The sequence below is a fragment of the Scyliorhinus canicula genome, chromosome 4, assembly GCF_902713615.1.
Source record: "Scyliorhinus canicula chromosome 4, sScyCan1.1, whole genome shotgun sequence".
NCBI lineage: Eukaryota > Metazoa > Chordata > Chondrichthyes > Carcharhiniformes > Scyliorhinidae > Scyliorhinus > Scyliorhinus canicula.
In genome coordinates this window covers 168873277-168891523 of record NC_052149.1, presented here as the reverse complement: position 1 = coordinate 168891523, position 18247 = coordinate 168873277, and the positions used below count along the sequence as shown (strand labels likewise).

The 18247-nt window shown below is 47.0% G+C and overlaps 1 protein-coding gene across 2 annotated transcripts in view; it reads right to left on the bottom strand.

Annotated features, from left to right (window-relative positions):
* Positions 1 to 18247, bottom strand: part of LOC119965151 (uncharacterized protein KIAA0232-like) — a 79964-nt gene that overhangs the window by 9889 nt on the left and 51828 nt on the right. Inside the window, exon 4 of one of the 2 annotated variants that reach the window (XM_038795499.1) lies at positions 538 to 3448. In XM_038795499.1, coding sequence (XP_038651427.1) covers positions 538 to 1776 — 1239 coding nt within the window. In that variant the 5' untranslated portion in view covers positions 1777 to 3448. Of the gene's footprint in view, positions 1 to 537; positions 3449 to 18247 lie in introns of those variants that run through there. The other variant, XM_038795500.1, reaches the window with a different exon arrangement.

Genomic DNA, 18247 nt, shown 5'->3' with positions numbered 1-18247 from the left:
TTTGGTAACTTCCAGTGCAGAATTATCAGCAGCTTGGTTTGGAGACTTAAAAATGGAGGCAAGTCTTCAAGACTGTATGACACATAGCTGACTGAAAGAAATGAACAACTTATTTAAAGAAATGGAAAATGTCTTGCAGAGTAAGGAGTATCCTTCTGAAACAGGGACAGAATGGAGAGTACCTTACACTTCACTCAACTAGCTGATATCTGACTTGAGTGATTAGTGCCAACATGGAAGTGAAAAGTGTTGTATGTATTAGGACAGGTCGTTCTCACTTCTAGCAATCAAATAAAAAAATTAAACATTTTTTTAATTTTGTGCAATTAATTCTGCTGTATAAACTACCAATACATGGTGGCTATAGAAAATTCCTGAATTTATATTATGCAATGGAAATAATCTTGCAAAGCAAACTTTGTGCTAGAATAAATTTAAATCAGTAAATTTTAATTGCATACTTTGAACTGCATAGAATACACTAAACTTAAATTAGATAATTATGCAAAAATAATTTATCTATAATATTTTACAAACCTCTGGATGTCTGTGACAGAAAGGGCAACTTTCCGTATATAATTCAAGCTCATCTTCATTCTTGTTTGCTTTGTTTTTCCCCAATGGCTGTTGGTCATCTTCTTTCTTTCTTGTGCTGGAAGCACAAACCTTACAATCGGCGGTTTGCTGAGAAACTTCAAGAATCTGCACGTCTTGCTTCAAGTTGATGTGGGGAACTCTGTGGCATTCAAATTTCTCTGTACCAAATGTGGAATCTGAACTGCCAGATGTAATTTCAGATAATCCTTGTTGATTACTGCAGAAGCTACATTCTGTTTTTTGGACAGGAATGTCCTCCAATCTTGTAAGAACCACTTCTTTTGAAAATAATTGTCCAGTGGTGGGATAAATATTGGACTGCGCTGACAATGTCATACATTCTTGTTGTATTGAACTCAGTAATTTGTCACTGTGGGGAATTATTAAATCTGAACTGAGTTTTGGTATAGTCCTGGACTGTTGGTTCATTTCGCCAGTATTAGAATCCAATGGACTGGTTACAGTACTCATTTGCGGAATAGGAAAACTGAGTTCAAAGGGCAGATAGGAACACTCCCGTGGCTCTGTGGAGTCATTTAGATAATCAGTTAAATTTCCCCACAAATCTTCAGGTAGGTCTATAGAAATGTCATCAATTACATTTTGCTCTTCTATGCCTTCTACATGTACATTTTGTTGCAAACCATCCTTTATCAAAGACTTTGGATAAACACTAAAGTTGCTGGACTCTGATGTATTATGAATGGATGCAGCTTTCAGAAGGGTATTCTTTGTAGATAAAAATTCATGCTCTTTCTTGTCACTTTGAGTCATTAAGCGTTCACTGCATTTTGTAACTGAACCATCTGTCTGCTCGGAACCAATTTCCCACTCACTACCATGCTTTGTCATAGCAATGTCCACTGAATCCAAAATTTGAGATTTTCCCAGTTGGTCCTCCCAGAAATTATTTTCTGATTTCTGGAGGGGGCATTTCTGAAGTTTTTCAGGAGCCACTTGTTTCATAGCTGTCTCGGTTCCTATAGAAGAGCCTTGACATTTGGCGATCCCATCTTCTGAAAATGTTGTTTTATCCTCTTCTGGTGTGGCTTTCCAAATCTCTTCAATTACTCTGGAGTTTAAGTCATCCTTCTTTTCAGAAAGGCTCTCTTGACAAATTCCAAAAATTGGATTCCACTTTCCTGCTTTGATCTCATCTGTTTGAATACCATGTTTCATTATCTCTAATTTTCTTTTGCAGCCATGACCGGGAGTTCAATTAAAAAGCTTTCATCCAGCTGTAGATACTCGCTGCCAGGGAGCAAACTAAGTAGGTCATCTTCTGAGCAAGCAGTTGGGATGTCTGTAGCCACATTTAAACTCAGCTCAATTGGATAGGTTACTGTGTCAATATCGTTTAAATTACCAGATTTACATAATGAAGACCAGGAATTACAGTCTTCTCTAAATATATTTGAAAAACCGGATGTATTTTCACCAGAGTCTTCACCTTTGGGAGCAACTGACACAGAAGATGGAGATGGTTCTAATGAAACATTCTCACCATGTGAATTATTTTCCCAATTAGTTGTTTCACCAGAAAATGCAATGTCATTTTGATCTTTTATAACGGAAAAATAGGAATCTTTTTCACTGGTGTCTGAATGATCTTGCCAACCAACATCTTTATCCGACAAATCCTTGCAATGTGGTTGTGCTCCTGTCTTACCAATTAAAGACAAATCAGAAGTGGATGACAACCAATGTTTAACTTGATCTGAGCCGAGCTGATTGGTGTAGGATTTACCTGGAGAACTTGAGGCTTCCACTCCACCTGCTGTTGGGCCATCCTCCCAAATATTCAAAGGTACTACATCTAATGCTGCGCTATATTCCCCTTCAAATCGAGTTAGATCTTCATCTTTGCTTCCAATAAGGTTAAGGATTCCACTGTCTTGTTTCAAATCAAAAGCACCAGAATCTGGCATAGATTGATTAATATCTCCTTCACAGATGAGGTCCACTGATTTCTGAAGATTATCCAGGGAATCTGAATTTGTTTTAGAACAATCTAAAATCTCAGTCAACTCTCCTTTATCAAGCAATGCTGGAATATCAACAAAATGACCATCAACGAATGCACCTGTCCAGAGGTAATCAGTAGGACAAGTGTCATCAATGCACAGATCCCTAATGGATGCTGGCAGCTTTTCTAATAGGTCAGTATCAAATGAAGGTAAACTACTCTTGTAAGCAGTTTCTAATTTACTTTTTAAATTATTGGAAATTACGTTGTCCGAAAGAGGCTCAGTATACCACTGAGGTTCTTCTTTGAACTCCTGTCCATTGTCTTTAAACTTCAAATCTGCTGGAGTGCTCAAATCTGCATTTTTTCTACTTCCAACTTTTGTAGACCTCTTCCATCTTTTATTATTTCGTTGCTTGTTCAACCCACCACCTTTGCCAGTACTTTTTCTTAATGAGGGTTTGTCAGTAGAGCACAGAGATGCTCTAACCTGACTCTCCTTTGGTGTTTGGTTTCTCTCTGCCACCCATCTCTTGCACTGGGTTTGTGGAATTTTAGTTTTAATTTCCTCAGGATTTTCAAAAAAGTCATTTTCAGCTTCGCTGGAGTCAGAGGAAATAGAACTTGAATGAGTTGCTGTCTGGATTGATTTTGTTTTCTCTAAACCAAAGATACTGTGCATCATTTTCGTTACGTTTTCTTGAAAAATGACCAAGCCTTAAACGCGTTGAAAAAAAATCACGATTGTTTCTCGGAGATTTGTTCAATTCTGATGCAAAGTTACATAAGCACTTGTATTAGGGAAACACGTCAGATTTTCCCAAACTGCTTTCCCTTGCGACAGTGAAGAAATTTTCTGTCAGTCTTGAAAAGGCTTTAATACACCTAAAAATAAGTATTTAATAAATATTAAATTGCACAGCAAAATTTTTTGTATAACTCTTCAGAAAGAGTGGTAGCAAGCAATAAAAAGGATTGTGTCCGTTTCCCAACTTCAGTCTTTGTGGTATTTGTATGGAACAGACAGGTACCGTCATTAGTTCAATGTTCTAGCATTAGAAATGTGGATATTGCAAAATAAATCAGTTGGTGTTCCGGCTCCTGATTGCTGTCCATTAAGTGCAACTAAAAAAAGTGGACAGATGAATGCCAGATAAGAACTGAATTATGTTTGATTGTGATCAGAAAGCTTATAAATGGTTCACTGTTCAGGGTATACAAGAATAGCTGTTTTGTTACCCTTCCAATTTTAGTAGGTCAATGCAGCCCAAGTCAGAAGTCCATTAACAATCTAGATTAAATCACTGAGTTGGCTAATGTAAATATAAAGCTATGCTAAATACTGAAGTTTAAATGTAATACCAATTTATTGATATAGAATTGGTCAAATGTATCAACAAAATATAACCTATTCAAAGAGGCCCATTTGGGTATAAAAAAGCAATAAACAAACCTGTTAGAAATAGTGGAATCTTAACAGACTGAAGTCCAAGTCCACCAACAAATCTCAAAAAGACATTTGCTCATGACCAGGTTTTGTTCTCTTAAGGCTCTCCAGTTGGTATCCCATTCTCCATAGAATCCCTCCAGTGAAGGGGAAAATTCAGCCCATCAAGTCTGCAAGGACCCAGGCCCTATCCCAGTAACCCCACCTAACCTGCAAATCCCTGGACACTAAGGGGCAATTTTATAATGGCCATTCCACCTAACCTGTACATCTTTGGACTGTGGGAGGAAACCGGAGGAAACCCACGCAGACACAGGGAGAACGTACAAACGCCACACAGTTACCCAAGCTGGAATTGAACCTGGGTTCCTGGTACTGTGAGGCAGCAGTTCTAACCATTGTGCTCAGTGATCCGAAATATGACCCAGTTCATCTGGCACAAGTTTTGGGAACCTCAGATTTACTCTCCAAAACCTTATGCATTTCTCTCAATGATGGGTCCATGCAAGGGGAGAGATCAAACTGTCAGTGTCCTCTAATTTCCAAGCAATAATGCTTTTATTTAATCACATCTTTAACTTCAGTGTGAAATATCACAATGTATTGAATTATTGACATTACAGCCCAAGTTTTAAGTGTGATTCCTTTCAAGCTATTAGAACCAAATTTGAAGTCCAATATACCTACAGAAAGTGCTGCCCAAGACTTAGAGTAGGAAGCAAAAAGCCAGAAGTCCGATGCTGTAGAGTTAGATATTCATTTATGCCACAGGAGCCAAGCCAGATTTTAAAAAACGCTGCAAGTTCATGTAGCAGTATGACAGAAGAGTGAAACGTGGCCAGGACTAGATGGGGGAGGGGGGCAGCAAAATTCTTCACAATATCAAAATGTGCTCAATATAATTAGGTTATAATGTCAATATGAAATGAAAATGAAATGAAATGAAAATCGCTTATTGTCACGAGTAGGCTTCAAGGAAGTTACTACAAAAAGCCCCTAGTTGCCACATTCCGGCGCCTGTTCGGGAAGGCTGGTACGGGAATTGAACTGTGCTGCTGGCCTGCCTTGGTCTGCTTTAAAAGCCAGCGATTTAGCCCAGTGTGCTTTGACCTAAAAAAATGAATACAAGGGTCAATTTGCATCTGTAACACAATGGAGTTAATTTTATTGTGCTAGGAGCCAGCAAGAATGAGTGTAAATTTCATTCCATCATGATGGACAACAGTGGAAGGGAAGTTTTCATCAGGCCCTGCTTACATTTCAATTTGGCCAGCTTTCCCACAACTAAAAAAAAATCTGCAATGAAGACAAGAGGGGCAACAGATCTCCAAAATTAAAGACATCCTATGCAAACATTATGCTGTTCATTGCGATTTGATGCAAATATCATGGCCAGCAATTTCATGGAGTGAGTAGGAAAAGAAAGAAAAGGACATGGAGATAAATAAATATGGTGCAAGTTTTATGTACCGGAGAATATGAGAGAATGTGCTCACTCCACAGATCACAGTGACATGGTAAAACCAGTTCAACTATGATTCTGCTGAAGTTTACAGTGTATTCACAATTTGTTTACACTACCTGAATTAATTTGCTGAGATCCATCTTCATAATACTTACAACTAATATTTGGCTATCTACTGTATTCTGTTCTTGTATCAAAATTGCGAAGCTCTCAAATATCGTTTCCTCTCCTTAAATTATAGGTATAAGGCACAACACAAAGTGACATGCATCAAACCAAGTGCTCCATACAGCTGCGAGGAAGCACAATGCTCTAGACCCATACAACTTTAGTATTAACAATTGAAAAATACTTCAATGCAGTAACATGATCACATAAGGCTTTCTTAGTTCAGGACCCCATCCTACACACGTGTGCTATTAACTTGTAACATACTCCTACGGTTTAATCTTATGTAATTGCTCCACCATTGGAACAAGTGGCTTCTATTGTTGAGACCTTAATCTCCAATTGTTTCCCAATCCTTTCTGCCTCTCAGCCTACTTTTTCTCCTCTAAGGCACTTATTAAAACTTCCACTGTCTAACTGTTAAGAGTTTTTGTCCAACATCCAGTATTAGATAAGCAGAAAACACCTCCAACAAAACTTTCGGACGATCAGATATAATGTTCAGTGTCTATCATAAACTCAGTTTTTTAAAAAGACAATTACTCTATCTCTCACTCGGGCAACTGTGAGGCTTTGTCAGACTTTTCACAAACAATGTAGCATATCCTGCCCAGGTTTGAGCTTCGGACTATAAAAGCAACATCAGTAAGCTATCTTTTCACCTCTCCAACATCACCCAACTCCACCCTTTCTCAGCTCATCTGTGGCTGAAAGGTTCATGCAAGCTTTTGATACCTCTATACTTGACATTTTAACACTTCTGGTCTATTCTGCCCATTTATAATGTGAAAAAATGCAAACTTATCCACTTTGGCAGGAAGAATGGAAAACCAGCATACAATTTAAATGGAGAGAGATTGCAGAACTCGGTGGTGCAGAGGGATCTGGGAGTCCTGGCACATGAATCATAAACTTTACAATGCAGAAGGAGGCCATTCGGCCCACCGAGTCTACACTGGCCTTTACAAAGAGCACCCTACTCAAGCCCACGTCTTAACCCTATCCCCGTAATCCAGTAACCCCCACTTAACCTTTCTTTGGACACTAAGGGCAGTTTAGCATGGCCAATCCACCTAAGCCGCACATCTTCGACTGTGGGAGGAAACCGGAGCACCCGGAGGAAACTCATGCAGACACGGGGAGAACGTGCAGACTCCGCACAGTGACTCAAGCCGGGAATTGAACCTGGGACCCCGTAGCAGTGAAGCAAATGTGCTAACCACTATGCTACTGTGCTGTCCCTGAATCATAACAAGTTAATATGCCGGTACAGTAAGTGATTAGAAAGACAAATAGAATACTGTCATTTATTGCAAGGGGAATGGGATATAATAGTAGGGAGGTTTTACTGCTGCTGTATAGGACCTTGGTGAGACAACATCTGGAATACGGCTTTGTCTCCTTATTTGAAAAGGATATAACTGAAATAGAAGCAGTAAAGAGAAGGTGCCCTCTCAAGTCTACTCCTTTCTTTCTCATCCAACTATCATTATAACTCTCTTTTCCCGTCTCCCACGTGAGGCTTATCTAGCCTACCCTTAAATGTGTCTATATTGTTCACTTTAACTAATCCAGGTGATAGTGCACTCTACATGCTTACAACCCCCGTAGTAAAGATATTTGTACTGAATTCCTTTTTTGATTTCTTGGCAACCACCTTACATTGACAGCCTCAGTGTTTGCTCTTTACCATAAATGGAAACGGTTCCTCTGTGTCTACTCAGGACTTCCGGTGACGGGATATGCTGAATTGTCACACATCAGGTGGCTCTCCTCAATTCGACAGAAAAATAGGCACTTTTGGCCAAATTTAACCCACAAAATTAGACTTAAATATCCCTCACCCTCAACAATAGTAGGAACAACAAAAATGCCAGAAAGCAACAGTTTGACGGGCTGTAGGGACGTCAGTAATTGCGGCAAGGGACAGGAACAGCGAGCAAGCAGGTCGGCGGACGCACAAGGCGAGATATCCCCGGCCTCCCCCGAGAGAGGGAGACCGGTGACCCTGAAAACAAGCCCCTCACCCCCCAGCGATGGATGATTTTCCTAACCAAGGAACTAAATGCAATGAAAGATGACGTTAAGGCTGAGATAAAAGCAACAGTCAAGGTGGCAGTGGCGCTAGCTGACATGCAGCCGCCACTCAGCGGCATGGGAAGGCGATGGGGAGCACAATACGAGGGCTGGAAAAGGTGTCGACGGATCAGAGCGACCAAATCGTTGCCGAGATCACGAAGTTGGTGGAAACCCAGGGGAGCCTGAAGGGGAAGGTTGAGGACCAGGAGAATCGGTCGAGGGTATGGACCCAACTGACTACGTGGCCCAAATGCTGGGCAAGCTGGTTGGGAAGGACAGCTTCCCCAAACCGTCAGAGATCAATAGGGCTCACAGGTCACTCCGACCAAAGCCCAGGGCCGGGAAGCAGCCGAGGGTGATAACAGCCAAGCTGCACCAGTATCAGGATCGAGAAAGGATCCTTCACTGGGCTCGACAGACAAAGATGTGCAACTGATAGGGACATAAAATAAGAGCGTACCAGGTCATTGGGACAGACCTGGCAAAGCCGACCTGGCCGAATTTAACCATGCAAAGGCAGCCCTGTACAAGAGCAAGGTCAGATTCGGGATGTTATTCCCTGCCAGGCTCTTGGTAACTTACCTAGGCAAATAACATTATTTTACTGCCACAGCAGAGGCAGATGAGTTTGTCCGTAAGAATGTAAATTCCGTAAATTCTATGAATCTATGATCTATACTGGTCTAGACAGGCAGCATGGGAGGCAGCACTGAGGAAGACTCGGAGAAAACAAAAGGAAGAAACGAATACTTTTGCACGGGACTGCATGGCCTTGCTATGAAAGGGGAACCAGCGCACAGGAACAAGGGGGCAAGGGCAACAGAGTGGAGGAGACAGTAAGGACACTAGCAGAGCAGGCTAGGTGGGGATCAGATTGACCCTGGGAGAGGGCTCTTACACTAGCGGGAAAACTAGCTCCAGGAGGTATGAGACGGGCCGTGGCGGATCTCCCACTGGGGAGATTGCATCTGGCCGGGGAGGTGGGAATCCCTGAATAAACGGAAACCTCGGAGTGCAGGGGCTCACCCACATGGCGTACACATAGTTGCTGGCCATGCTGCGTGGCCCCATGACAAAAAGGAAACACTAGAGTGCAGGGACCCAGCCTCATGGTGAGAACGATGGCCACAGCCATTTTGGACGGCCCCCTAACCAAGGGAAACCCTGGAGTGCAGGGGCGTGTCCAACAGGCAAGTATGGTTAATCCCGCAGGTTGTGGGGGGGGGGGGGGGGGGGGGGGGGACAAAAAACCCCCATCAGAATAGCCACCTGGAACGTCAGGGGACTTAACAGTCCAGAGTCTTTGCCCACCTGAAAGGCATGAAAGCTGACATAGTCTTCCTCCAAGAGATCCACCTGAGGGAGAAGTACTTGCTGCGGGTAAGTAAGGGCTGGATGGGACAGACCTACCATGCCTGTTACGGGACAAGGGCCAGGGGGTTAGCTATACTGCTAAGTAAGAGGATGATGTTCATTGCGACCAGGACGGTTACAGACCAAGAGGGACGGTACATCATGGTCAGTGATGTCCTGGACGGGGCACCGGTAGTCTTGGTGAACATGGGACAACAGAAAGTTTATAAAAAAAGACCATGGTGGAAATCCCCAACATAGCCACGCACTGACTGATCATGGCGGGGGACTTCAACTGTATACATGACCCACGGATGGACAGGTCGAACCCCAGAATGGGAAAAACGGCAGGCATGGCTAGGTAACGAGTAACGTTTATGGAGCAGATGGATAGGTGGACCCATGGCGGTTCATACACCAGGGAGAGAAGGAATTCACGTTTTTCACGCCAGTACATAAGGTCTACACCCGCATTGACTTCTTTGTAGAGAGGAAATCGGTGCTTCCAGAATCAGTAAGAGCGGAATACTCCTCGATTGTAATCTCAGACCATGCTCCACATTATGGTTGGACACGACCCTCTTGTCCAGCAAGGTCTTCTGCCAGAAACTATCACAGATCATAGGAGAGTATGTCACTAACAACCGGATCAGGGAAGTCTCATCTTCCACGTTCTGGGAGGCACAGAAGGCTGTCATTAGGGGAGAAATTACCGGCTATAAGGATCGAAGAGACAGGGAAGAGAGGGAGGCTTGGCAACAATTCATCGACTCCATCCTGGAGGTTGACAAGACAGTACTTTGAGGCACCGACTGAACAGCTTCTGATGGATTAACCAGCTATCCACCAGGAAAGCAGTGTACCAACTCCGCCAGACATGGAGGACCTTTTACAAGCATCGGGACAGGCCAGCCGCCTGCTGACTCATCAGAAAGCAGGTAGCCACAAGGGAAATATCCCAGGTAAAGGATAACAGAGGAAGACTGGTAGCCAAACCAAAAAAGGTCAACAAAGCATTTGAGGCCTTCTGATTGATTGATTGATATTTGTCACGTGTAGCGAAGTACAGTGAGAAGTATTTTTCTGCGGTCAAGGGAATGTACACAGTACGTACATAGTAGACAAAAGAATAATCGACAGAGTATATTAACAGTGGTGCATCAACAAATAGTAATTGGTTACAGTGCGGAACAAGGCCAAACAAGAGCAGCATAGGGCGTTGTGAATAGTGTTCTTACAGGGAACAGATCAGTCAAAAGGAGATTCGTTGAGGAGTCTAGTAACTGTGGGGAAGAAGCTGTTCCTATGTCTAGATGTCTGGGTCTTCAGACTTCTGCCTGATGAAAGGGTCTGGAAGAGGGCAAAGCCTGGTTGTGAGAGGTCTCTGACAATTCTGTCTGCCTTTCTGAGGCAGCGAGAGGTGTATACAGAATCAATGGGAGAATAGCAAGCTTGTGTTATGCATTGGGCTGAGTTCACCACACTCTGTGGTTTCACGCGATCTTGGGCCGAGCAGTTGTCATACCAAGCTGTAATGCAGCCGGATAGGGTGCTCTCTATGGCATCCTATCCGGATTACTGTATACCAGGGACTGTATACCTTGGAACCCCTATGACGTGGAATCGGGGAATTAAACTGTTCCTTGATGGACTGGGCATACCAGTCGTGGAGGATGATAGATGGTGGGAGCTGGAAGCACCACTAGGACTGGGAGAGGTCATGGACAGCATCGACTCCATGCAGGCAGGGAAGGTGGCGCGGATCCAATGGGTTCCCAGTGGACTTCTACAAAAACATTTGCGGCCCCGCACCTGCGGGAAATGTTCACAGACTCACTATTGAGGGAACCCTGCATCCAACACTAACACAGGCCTCCATATCACTGACACCCCAAAAAGGACAAAGACCCAAAGGAATGCAGATCAATCAGACCCATTTCACTGCTCAATGTGGATGCAAAAATATTTGCAAAAGTTCTGGCCAAGTGGCTGGAGAACTGCGTACCAGAGGTGGTCGCAGAAGGCTTGACAGGCTTTGTTAAGGGTCGACAGCTAACTGCGAACATCAGGCTCTTGCGGAACATGATAAGACCCCTCAGGGAGAGAACACCAGAGGTGACCATCTCCCTGGACGCAGAAAGGGCCTTTGACAGAGTCAAGTTGAAATGCCTCACTGAGGTACTAGAGAGGTTTGAACTAGCGACAGGATTCACCTCATGGGTGGAACTCCTACACAATGCCCCTTAGGCGAGCGGATGGATCAACGCCACCAGCTCTGAATACTTCCAGCTGCACGGAAGCACATGGCAGGGATGCTCGCTGTCCCCGCTCCTGTTCACCGTGGCAATCGAGCCGCTGGCGATTGCCCTGAGAGCAGCAAGAGGTTCGACTAGGATCTGAAGGGGGGCTGGGGGCACAGAGTCTCACTCTATGCGGATGATCTGCTGCTCTATGCGGATGACCTGCTCCTCTATGCGGATGACCTGCTCCTCTATGCGGATGACCTGCTCCTCTATGCGGATGACCTGCTCCTCTATGCGGATGACCTGCTCCTCTATGCGGATGACCTGCTCCTCTATGCGGATGACCTGCTCCTCTATGCGGATGACCTGCTCCTCTATGCGGATGACCTGCTCCTCTATGCGGATGACCTGCTCCTCTATGCGGATGACCTGCTCCTCTATGCGGATGACCTGCTCCTCTATGCGGATGACCTGCTCCTCTATGCGGATGACCTGCTCCTCTATGCGGATGACCTGCTCCTCTATGCGGATGACCTGCTCCTCTATGCGGATGACCTGCTCCTCTATGCGAATGACCTGCTCCTCTATGCGAATGACCTGCTCCTCTATGCGGATGACCTGCTCCTCTATGCGGATGACCTGCTCCTCTACACCGTGGGCCTGCAAGGCGCATGAAATAAATTATGAAGCTCCTTGGAGAGTTCGGACCCTTCTGGGGCATTCAATCTAGGCAAACGCAAAGTTTACCCAGTGAACTGAAGAGGGGGAGGGAGAGAGCTGGAGGGTCTAACATTTACAATAGCCCAAAACAAATTCCGCTGCCTAGGGATCCAGGTTGCCCACGACTTGACACGGATCCACAAGTGGAACCTGACCAGTCTGGCCAAGGGTGTGGGGGTGGAGAGAAGAATCCAAGATATCGAAAACAGCACTGCAAAGGAGAAGAAACATGGGAAGCCTGGCCCTCCTGAACTTGCAATACTGCCACTGGGCAGCTGCAGCGGAAAGAGTGAGGGGATGGGTAAAGGACCCAAACACGGATTGGGCGAGGATGGAAGAGTCCACATGCACAGGGTCAACCCTCTGGGCCCTCGCCATGGCAGCGCTCCCATCCCTACCAGCAAAACACTCATGCCCAGTGGTGGTAACGACCCTGAGATCTTGGAACAAGATGAGGCAACATTTTGGCCCGACTGATACGTCCATCATAGCCCCCACCTGCGCAACCATAGGTTTGCACCAGCCATGCTATAAGCCACCTTCAAGAGGTGGAGACAGGATGGGGGACAAGATGGCTAGGGACCTTTACACAGGTGACAGCCTAGCGACCTTAGAGGAGCTGACAAAGAGACTGGACCTCCCAAACGGGAACAAACTCCAACATCTGCAGGTCAAAAACCTTCTCCGCAAAGAGATGGCTACATACCCACGAACTCTGAAAAGCACAATGCCAGAGGGGTTATTGAATGGTGGACAGTCTGGGGAGGAGAAACTGTGAGGACCTGTATGGACAATGTTTAGAGAGGATGCGCTCCCAAACGGACAAAACACTGGAAAAATGGGAGGAAGAGCTAGGGATGTTTTGTGAGGGCCACGTAGAATGCAGCACGAGTTGAAGGATAGAAAGAAACAACATTTATTTACAATAAAATAAATATACACAACTCCCTTACTGCTCACTCCTCTCCAGCTGGTTCCAAACTGGCCAGCTTTATTTATGCAGGGAATCTGCTAATTATTTCTCCGCACCCCCCCCCCCCCCCCCCCCCCCCCCCATTGGGGAAGCTGATACACCCAAAGGATTGTGGAATTGTCATTAGTCCCCAGCCAATTGTAAGCAGGCAGGTTATAACATCCCTCCCCGCCCCCCAAAGTCCAAGGGATCCACCAAAGACCCTGGTGAAGGAGGGCGTCAGACTCGTTTTGCCACAGGCCAGCCACAATTTGCACGAGGAGCTGGATAGGGTGGCATGTAACGAGAAGGAGAACGGCACTTCAGTGATGAACGGCGTAATGGTTGTACATCAACGGCCCGTGGGCCAGAGGACACCCCTCTGAGGCATCCTGTGTCTCCATCTCGGAGTCAAGAGTTCGCTGCCTCTCTATCTCCACACTGTTCTCCAACGACCTGCGTAGGCTTTGAGTGCGGCATCAGAAGAAGATTGTGAGGAATACTCTCCACTGTGCCTGGTCTCGGTGGCTGTAGAAATGAGCTCCGAGAGCAGGGAATCTTTGGAAGGGATGGTCTTCTGGACCGAACGTGATCTACATGGAGACAACCCTAAGCTTTCACCTGGTAAGAGATAGGGCCCCTTCGGCGAAAGATAACGCCAGGGACCCACTGGGCACCACCAGCAAAATTTCGAATGAACACTGGGTCACCGGGTGCAAACTGCCGAATCAGCCAATGCCGAGAAAAGCCATGTCCCTGCCGTTCTCGAGTGCGGCGTACTTTTGCGCCAATGTCAGGGAAAGCCATGCTAAAGCGTGTGTGAAATCTCCGGCCCATTAGGAGTTCAGCTGGAGCTACCCCAGTCATCGCATGTGGAGTGGTCCTGCGTGAAAACAAAAAACTAGCCAGTCTCGTGCCCACAGACCCAGAAAACTGCTTCTTTAGAATGTCTGCACTGTGCGCTCCGCCAACCCATTGGAAGCCGGGTGCTATGGAGCAGTGCAGATATGGCGTATGGCGTTCTTCTTCATAAACCTCACAAACGCCTCACTTGTGAACAGAGTGCTGTTGTCCTTGACCAGCACCTCGGGGAGGCCGTGCACACTGAAGGCCAAACGCAACTTCTCGATTGTTGCGCAGGACGTTGTGCCTACCATCTAACTATTTAGACTGGGCATCGATTAATAGAAGAAACATGGATCCTTGAAAAGGGCCGGCGAAATCCACATGCAAGCACGCCCGGCGGAAGCTTCTGATGCTCCTGGCAAATGGAGCAATTTTGGACTACCTTTTCAATGTTGGTGTCGAGACCTGGCCACCAGACATAACTCCAGGCCAACATTTTCATTTTGGTCACACCCAGATGCCCATTATGCAAGTTCCTTAGTATCAGCTCTTGTCCGTTTTCCGGGACAGTCACATGCGCCCCCCACAAGAGGATGCCGTCTTCCACGCTAAATTCTGACAGCTTGGAGGAAAATGCCAGCAACTCGCCTGGGAGCTGTCTATGCTGCCCACTATACAGGACTACGTGCCGAACCTTTGACAGGGCTGGCTCTGTCTGTGTCCACTCACGGATATTTGATGCCGTGACAGGCAGGGAGTCCATAAAATTTAGGATTGCAACCACCTCACCGGTCGTGGGGGTCGACATGGGGCCGGTCGATAAAGGCAATCGGCTCAGTGTGTCGGCATTTGCTATCTGGCTTCCTGGTTTGTGCTTCAAGAGAATACGCGTAGGCAGAGAGCACCAAAGCCCAGCGCTGGATCCGTGCAGAAGCAATGGGCGGTTATTGGCTGATCCTCTCGGAAAAGTCCCAGTAGAGGCTTATGATCAGTCACGATACTGAGGTGGCGGCTGAACACATACTGGTGGAAGCGTTTCACCCAAAGACCACCGCCAGGCCCTTCTCGATCTGCGCGCACTTCATTTCCGCTGCAGTCAATGTGCAAGAGGCGAAAGCTATCGGCCGCTTGGCCCCGTTCTCCATCTTGTGGGACAGGACAGCCCCAATACCATACGGGGATGCATCACATGTGATGAGCAAAGGCTTTCCAGGATCATAGTGGGTTAGTAACCCAGACGACGACAATTGTTATTTTATCCGCCGGAAAGCGGTTTCTTGCGGCTGACCCCAAACCCAGGTGTGATTCTTCTTTAGCAGAAGGTGCAACGGGGCCAGCGTAGTTGCCAGATTGGGGAGGAACTTCCCGTAATAGTTTCTAGAGGTCTAGAAAAGAATGAAGATACGAAGTGTCAGTCGGGCGGGGGCCCGTTGAATTGCACGCACCTTCTCTGTGCTCTGTGCAAACCTTCGCGGTCCACCCGATAGCCCAGGTAGACTACTTCCTTCGCCTGAAAGACGGACTTTGTGCTGCGTAATCAGACTCCAGCCTCTGAAAAGCGTCTAAGGACAGCCTCTAAATTTTCCAAATGTTCCTGCTTAGTCGTCCCTGTCGTCTAAGTAGACAGCGACACGTGGTAAACCTCTCAAGATTTATAGAGAATTTACAGTGCAGAAGGAGGCCATTCGGCCCATCGAGTCTGCACCGGCTCTTGGAAAGAGCACCCTACCCAAGGTCAACACCTCCACCGTATCCCCATAACCCAGTAACCCCACCCAACACTAAGGGCAATTTTGGACACTAAGGGCAATTTATCATGGCCAATCCACCTAACCTGCACATCTTTGGACTGTGGGAGGAAACCCACGCACACACGGAGAGGATGTGCAGACTCCGCCCAAGCCGGAATCAAACCTGGGACCCTGGAGCTGTGAAGCAATTGTGCTATCCACAATGCTACTGTGCTGCCCTCCATGACGCGTTGAAAAATAGCACAGGCAGAGGATACCTCAAAGGGCAACCGTGTATATTCATACAGGCCTCGGTGTGTATTAATAGTTACATATGGCCGGGAGGCAGGGCCCAGCTCCAACTGTAGGTAGCCTTGACTCACATCTAATTTAGTGAACGAGAGTTGCCTGCAAGCTTCGTGTAGAGATTGTCTATGCGAGGCATTGGATATCGATCGAGCTGGAAAGCCATAATCACTGTACGTTTATAGTCAGCGCACAAGCAAACTGTGGCACCTGGCTTCATTACAGGTACAATTGGTGCTGTCCAGTCAGCGAAATGGACGAGCCTGATAATACCCAAGGCCTCCAAACGAGTGAGCTCCCCTTCTACCTTCTCGAGCAAGGCGCAAGGTACCGGGCGCGCCTGGAAATAGCGCGGCGTGGCTCCTGGTTCGACTTGGGATACGGGCTACGGCCCGTTTCATTTTCCCCAAACCGAGCTGGAATACATCTCAGTACCGTCCTAGCACTTCAGTCAACCCTCCAGAACCTGTTTGGAGGATGTGCTGCCACTGCAGCCGCAAATGGCGGAACCAGTCAGACCAAACAGGCTGGGCCCGTGGCCACGCGCCACGATAAGTGGGAAATGCCCCTCCTGGCGTCCATAAACAACAGGGGTCATCGTAGTTCCTGCAATGTCCAATGGTTCCCCCTGTGTAGGTGGCCAACCTGGCCTGTGTGTCGGTTAATGTAAGAATCTGTATACCCTGCTTGATGCGCTCGAATATCCTCTGGGCGATCACGGAGACTGCTGCGCCAGTGTCCAACTCTATCTCAAGCGGATGACCATTGACCTGCAGTGTCATCTTAATGGGGGCCACACGGGGAGCTGCCACACAATGCAGCTGCAGGCAGTCGTCCTCTGTCTCCATGTCCTCAGGGGTAGTCGCTGCAGGTTCATCTAAATGGAAGGTACGGCCCCTGGGCTGGCCCCGGTCGGAACCACGACACCTCTGCCACCCCCAGGACTGGCGTCCGCGACAGGGTTGGCGACCTCAAGTCCGACATGGACATGGCTCCACATCCATTGGTTCTGAGAGGAACGTCCGACGGCCACTGGCGTTGATCCAGACATCGACTTGCCCAAGGCACCGTAAGGATGCGGGGAGACGCTTTTGGACGGACGGGGTTGCACCCCAAGGCGTGCACGTCCATTCCCTGTAACTCCTGCACTCCCCGTTCTGCACTCTCTCGGGACAATACTATTTGAATAGCCTGTTGAAAAGTCAATGTTGGCTCAGCTAACAACTTTCTCTGGGTGGCCGCATTGTTAATACTGCGAACTAAACAGTCGCATAACATTGCAGACAAGGTCTCACCAAAGTCACAGTACTCCGCAATCCTGCGTAGCCCGGATAGAAACTCTGCAAGGGATTCTCCTCGGGTCCTCTCCACAGTATTAAACCAGTAACGCTGGACTGTCGTTGACGGGGTTGGATTGAAGTGTTGCCCCTCTCAGTTCACAAGTTCATCAAACGCCTTGGTGTCCGGTGCAGCTGGGTCCGTAAGGCTCCTAATCGCCCCAAATATATGCGGGCCGCAGGTGGTGAGCAAAATGACCACCTGGCGCTCGTTTTCAGTGATGTTGTTTGCCCGGAAATAGTAACACATCCGTTGTGCGTACTGGTTCCAACTTTCCAGCGCAGCATCAAAAACATCCAGATGTCCATACAGAGGCATGGTGAACAGAAAAAAAAAACTTCCAACCTGTATCCAACAAAAATCCAGGGAGGTGGCTTCAGCAGCATAGACAGCTATCCACTTTAACCCTCGTCGCCAGTTTTGTGAGGGCCACGAAGAACCCAGCACGAATTGAAGGATAGAAAGAAATAACATTTATTTACAATAACATATTATACAACAGCAGCAGTAACTCCCTTGCTGCTCACTCATCTCTAGCTGGTTCCAAACTGGCCAGCTTTATTTATGCAGGGAATCTGCTAATGATTTTTCCGCCTCTCTCATTGGGGAAGCTCATACTCCCAAACGATTGTGTGAGATTGCCATTAGACCCAGCCTGTGGTAAGCAGGCAGGTTATAACAGGATGGAAATAGGGCAGGGATTCTGGAGCGAAGCACTGTGCAGGGCCAACTCCACCTCCCCACTTATGCAGCTGAAAGTGGTGCACAGAGCACACCTGACAAGAACATGAATGAGCAGGTTCTTTCTGGAGGTGGAGCACAAATTTGAACATGCGAGGGTGGTCCGGCCAACCATGCCCACATGTTCTGGGCAAGCCCCCGACTGATCGGGTTCTGGACAGCCTTCTTTGAGGCAATGTCCATAATTGTGGGGGTGAGGGTGGAGCAATGCCCAAAAGTGGCAGTCTTTAGGGTATCGGACCAGCCAAAACTATTCATGGGGAAGAGGGCCGATGCCCTAGCCTTGGCTTTTCTAA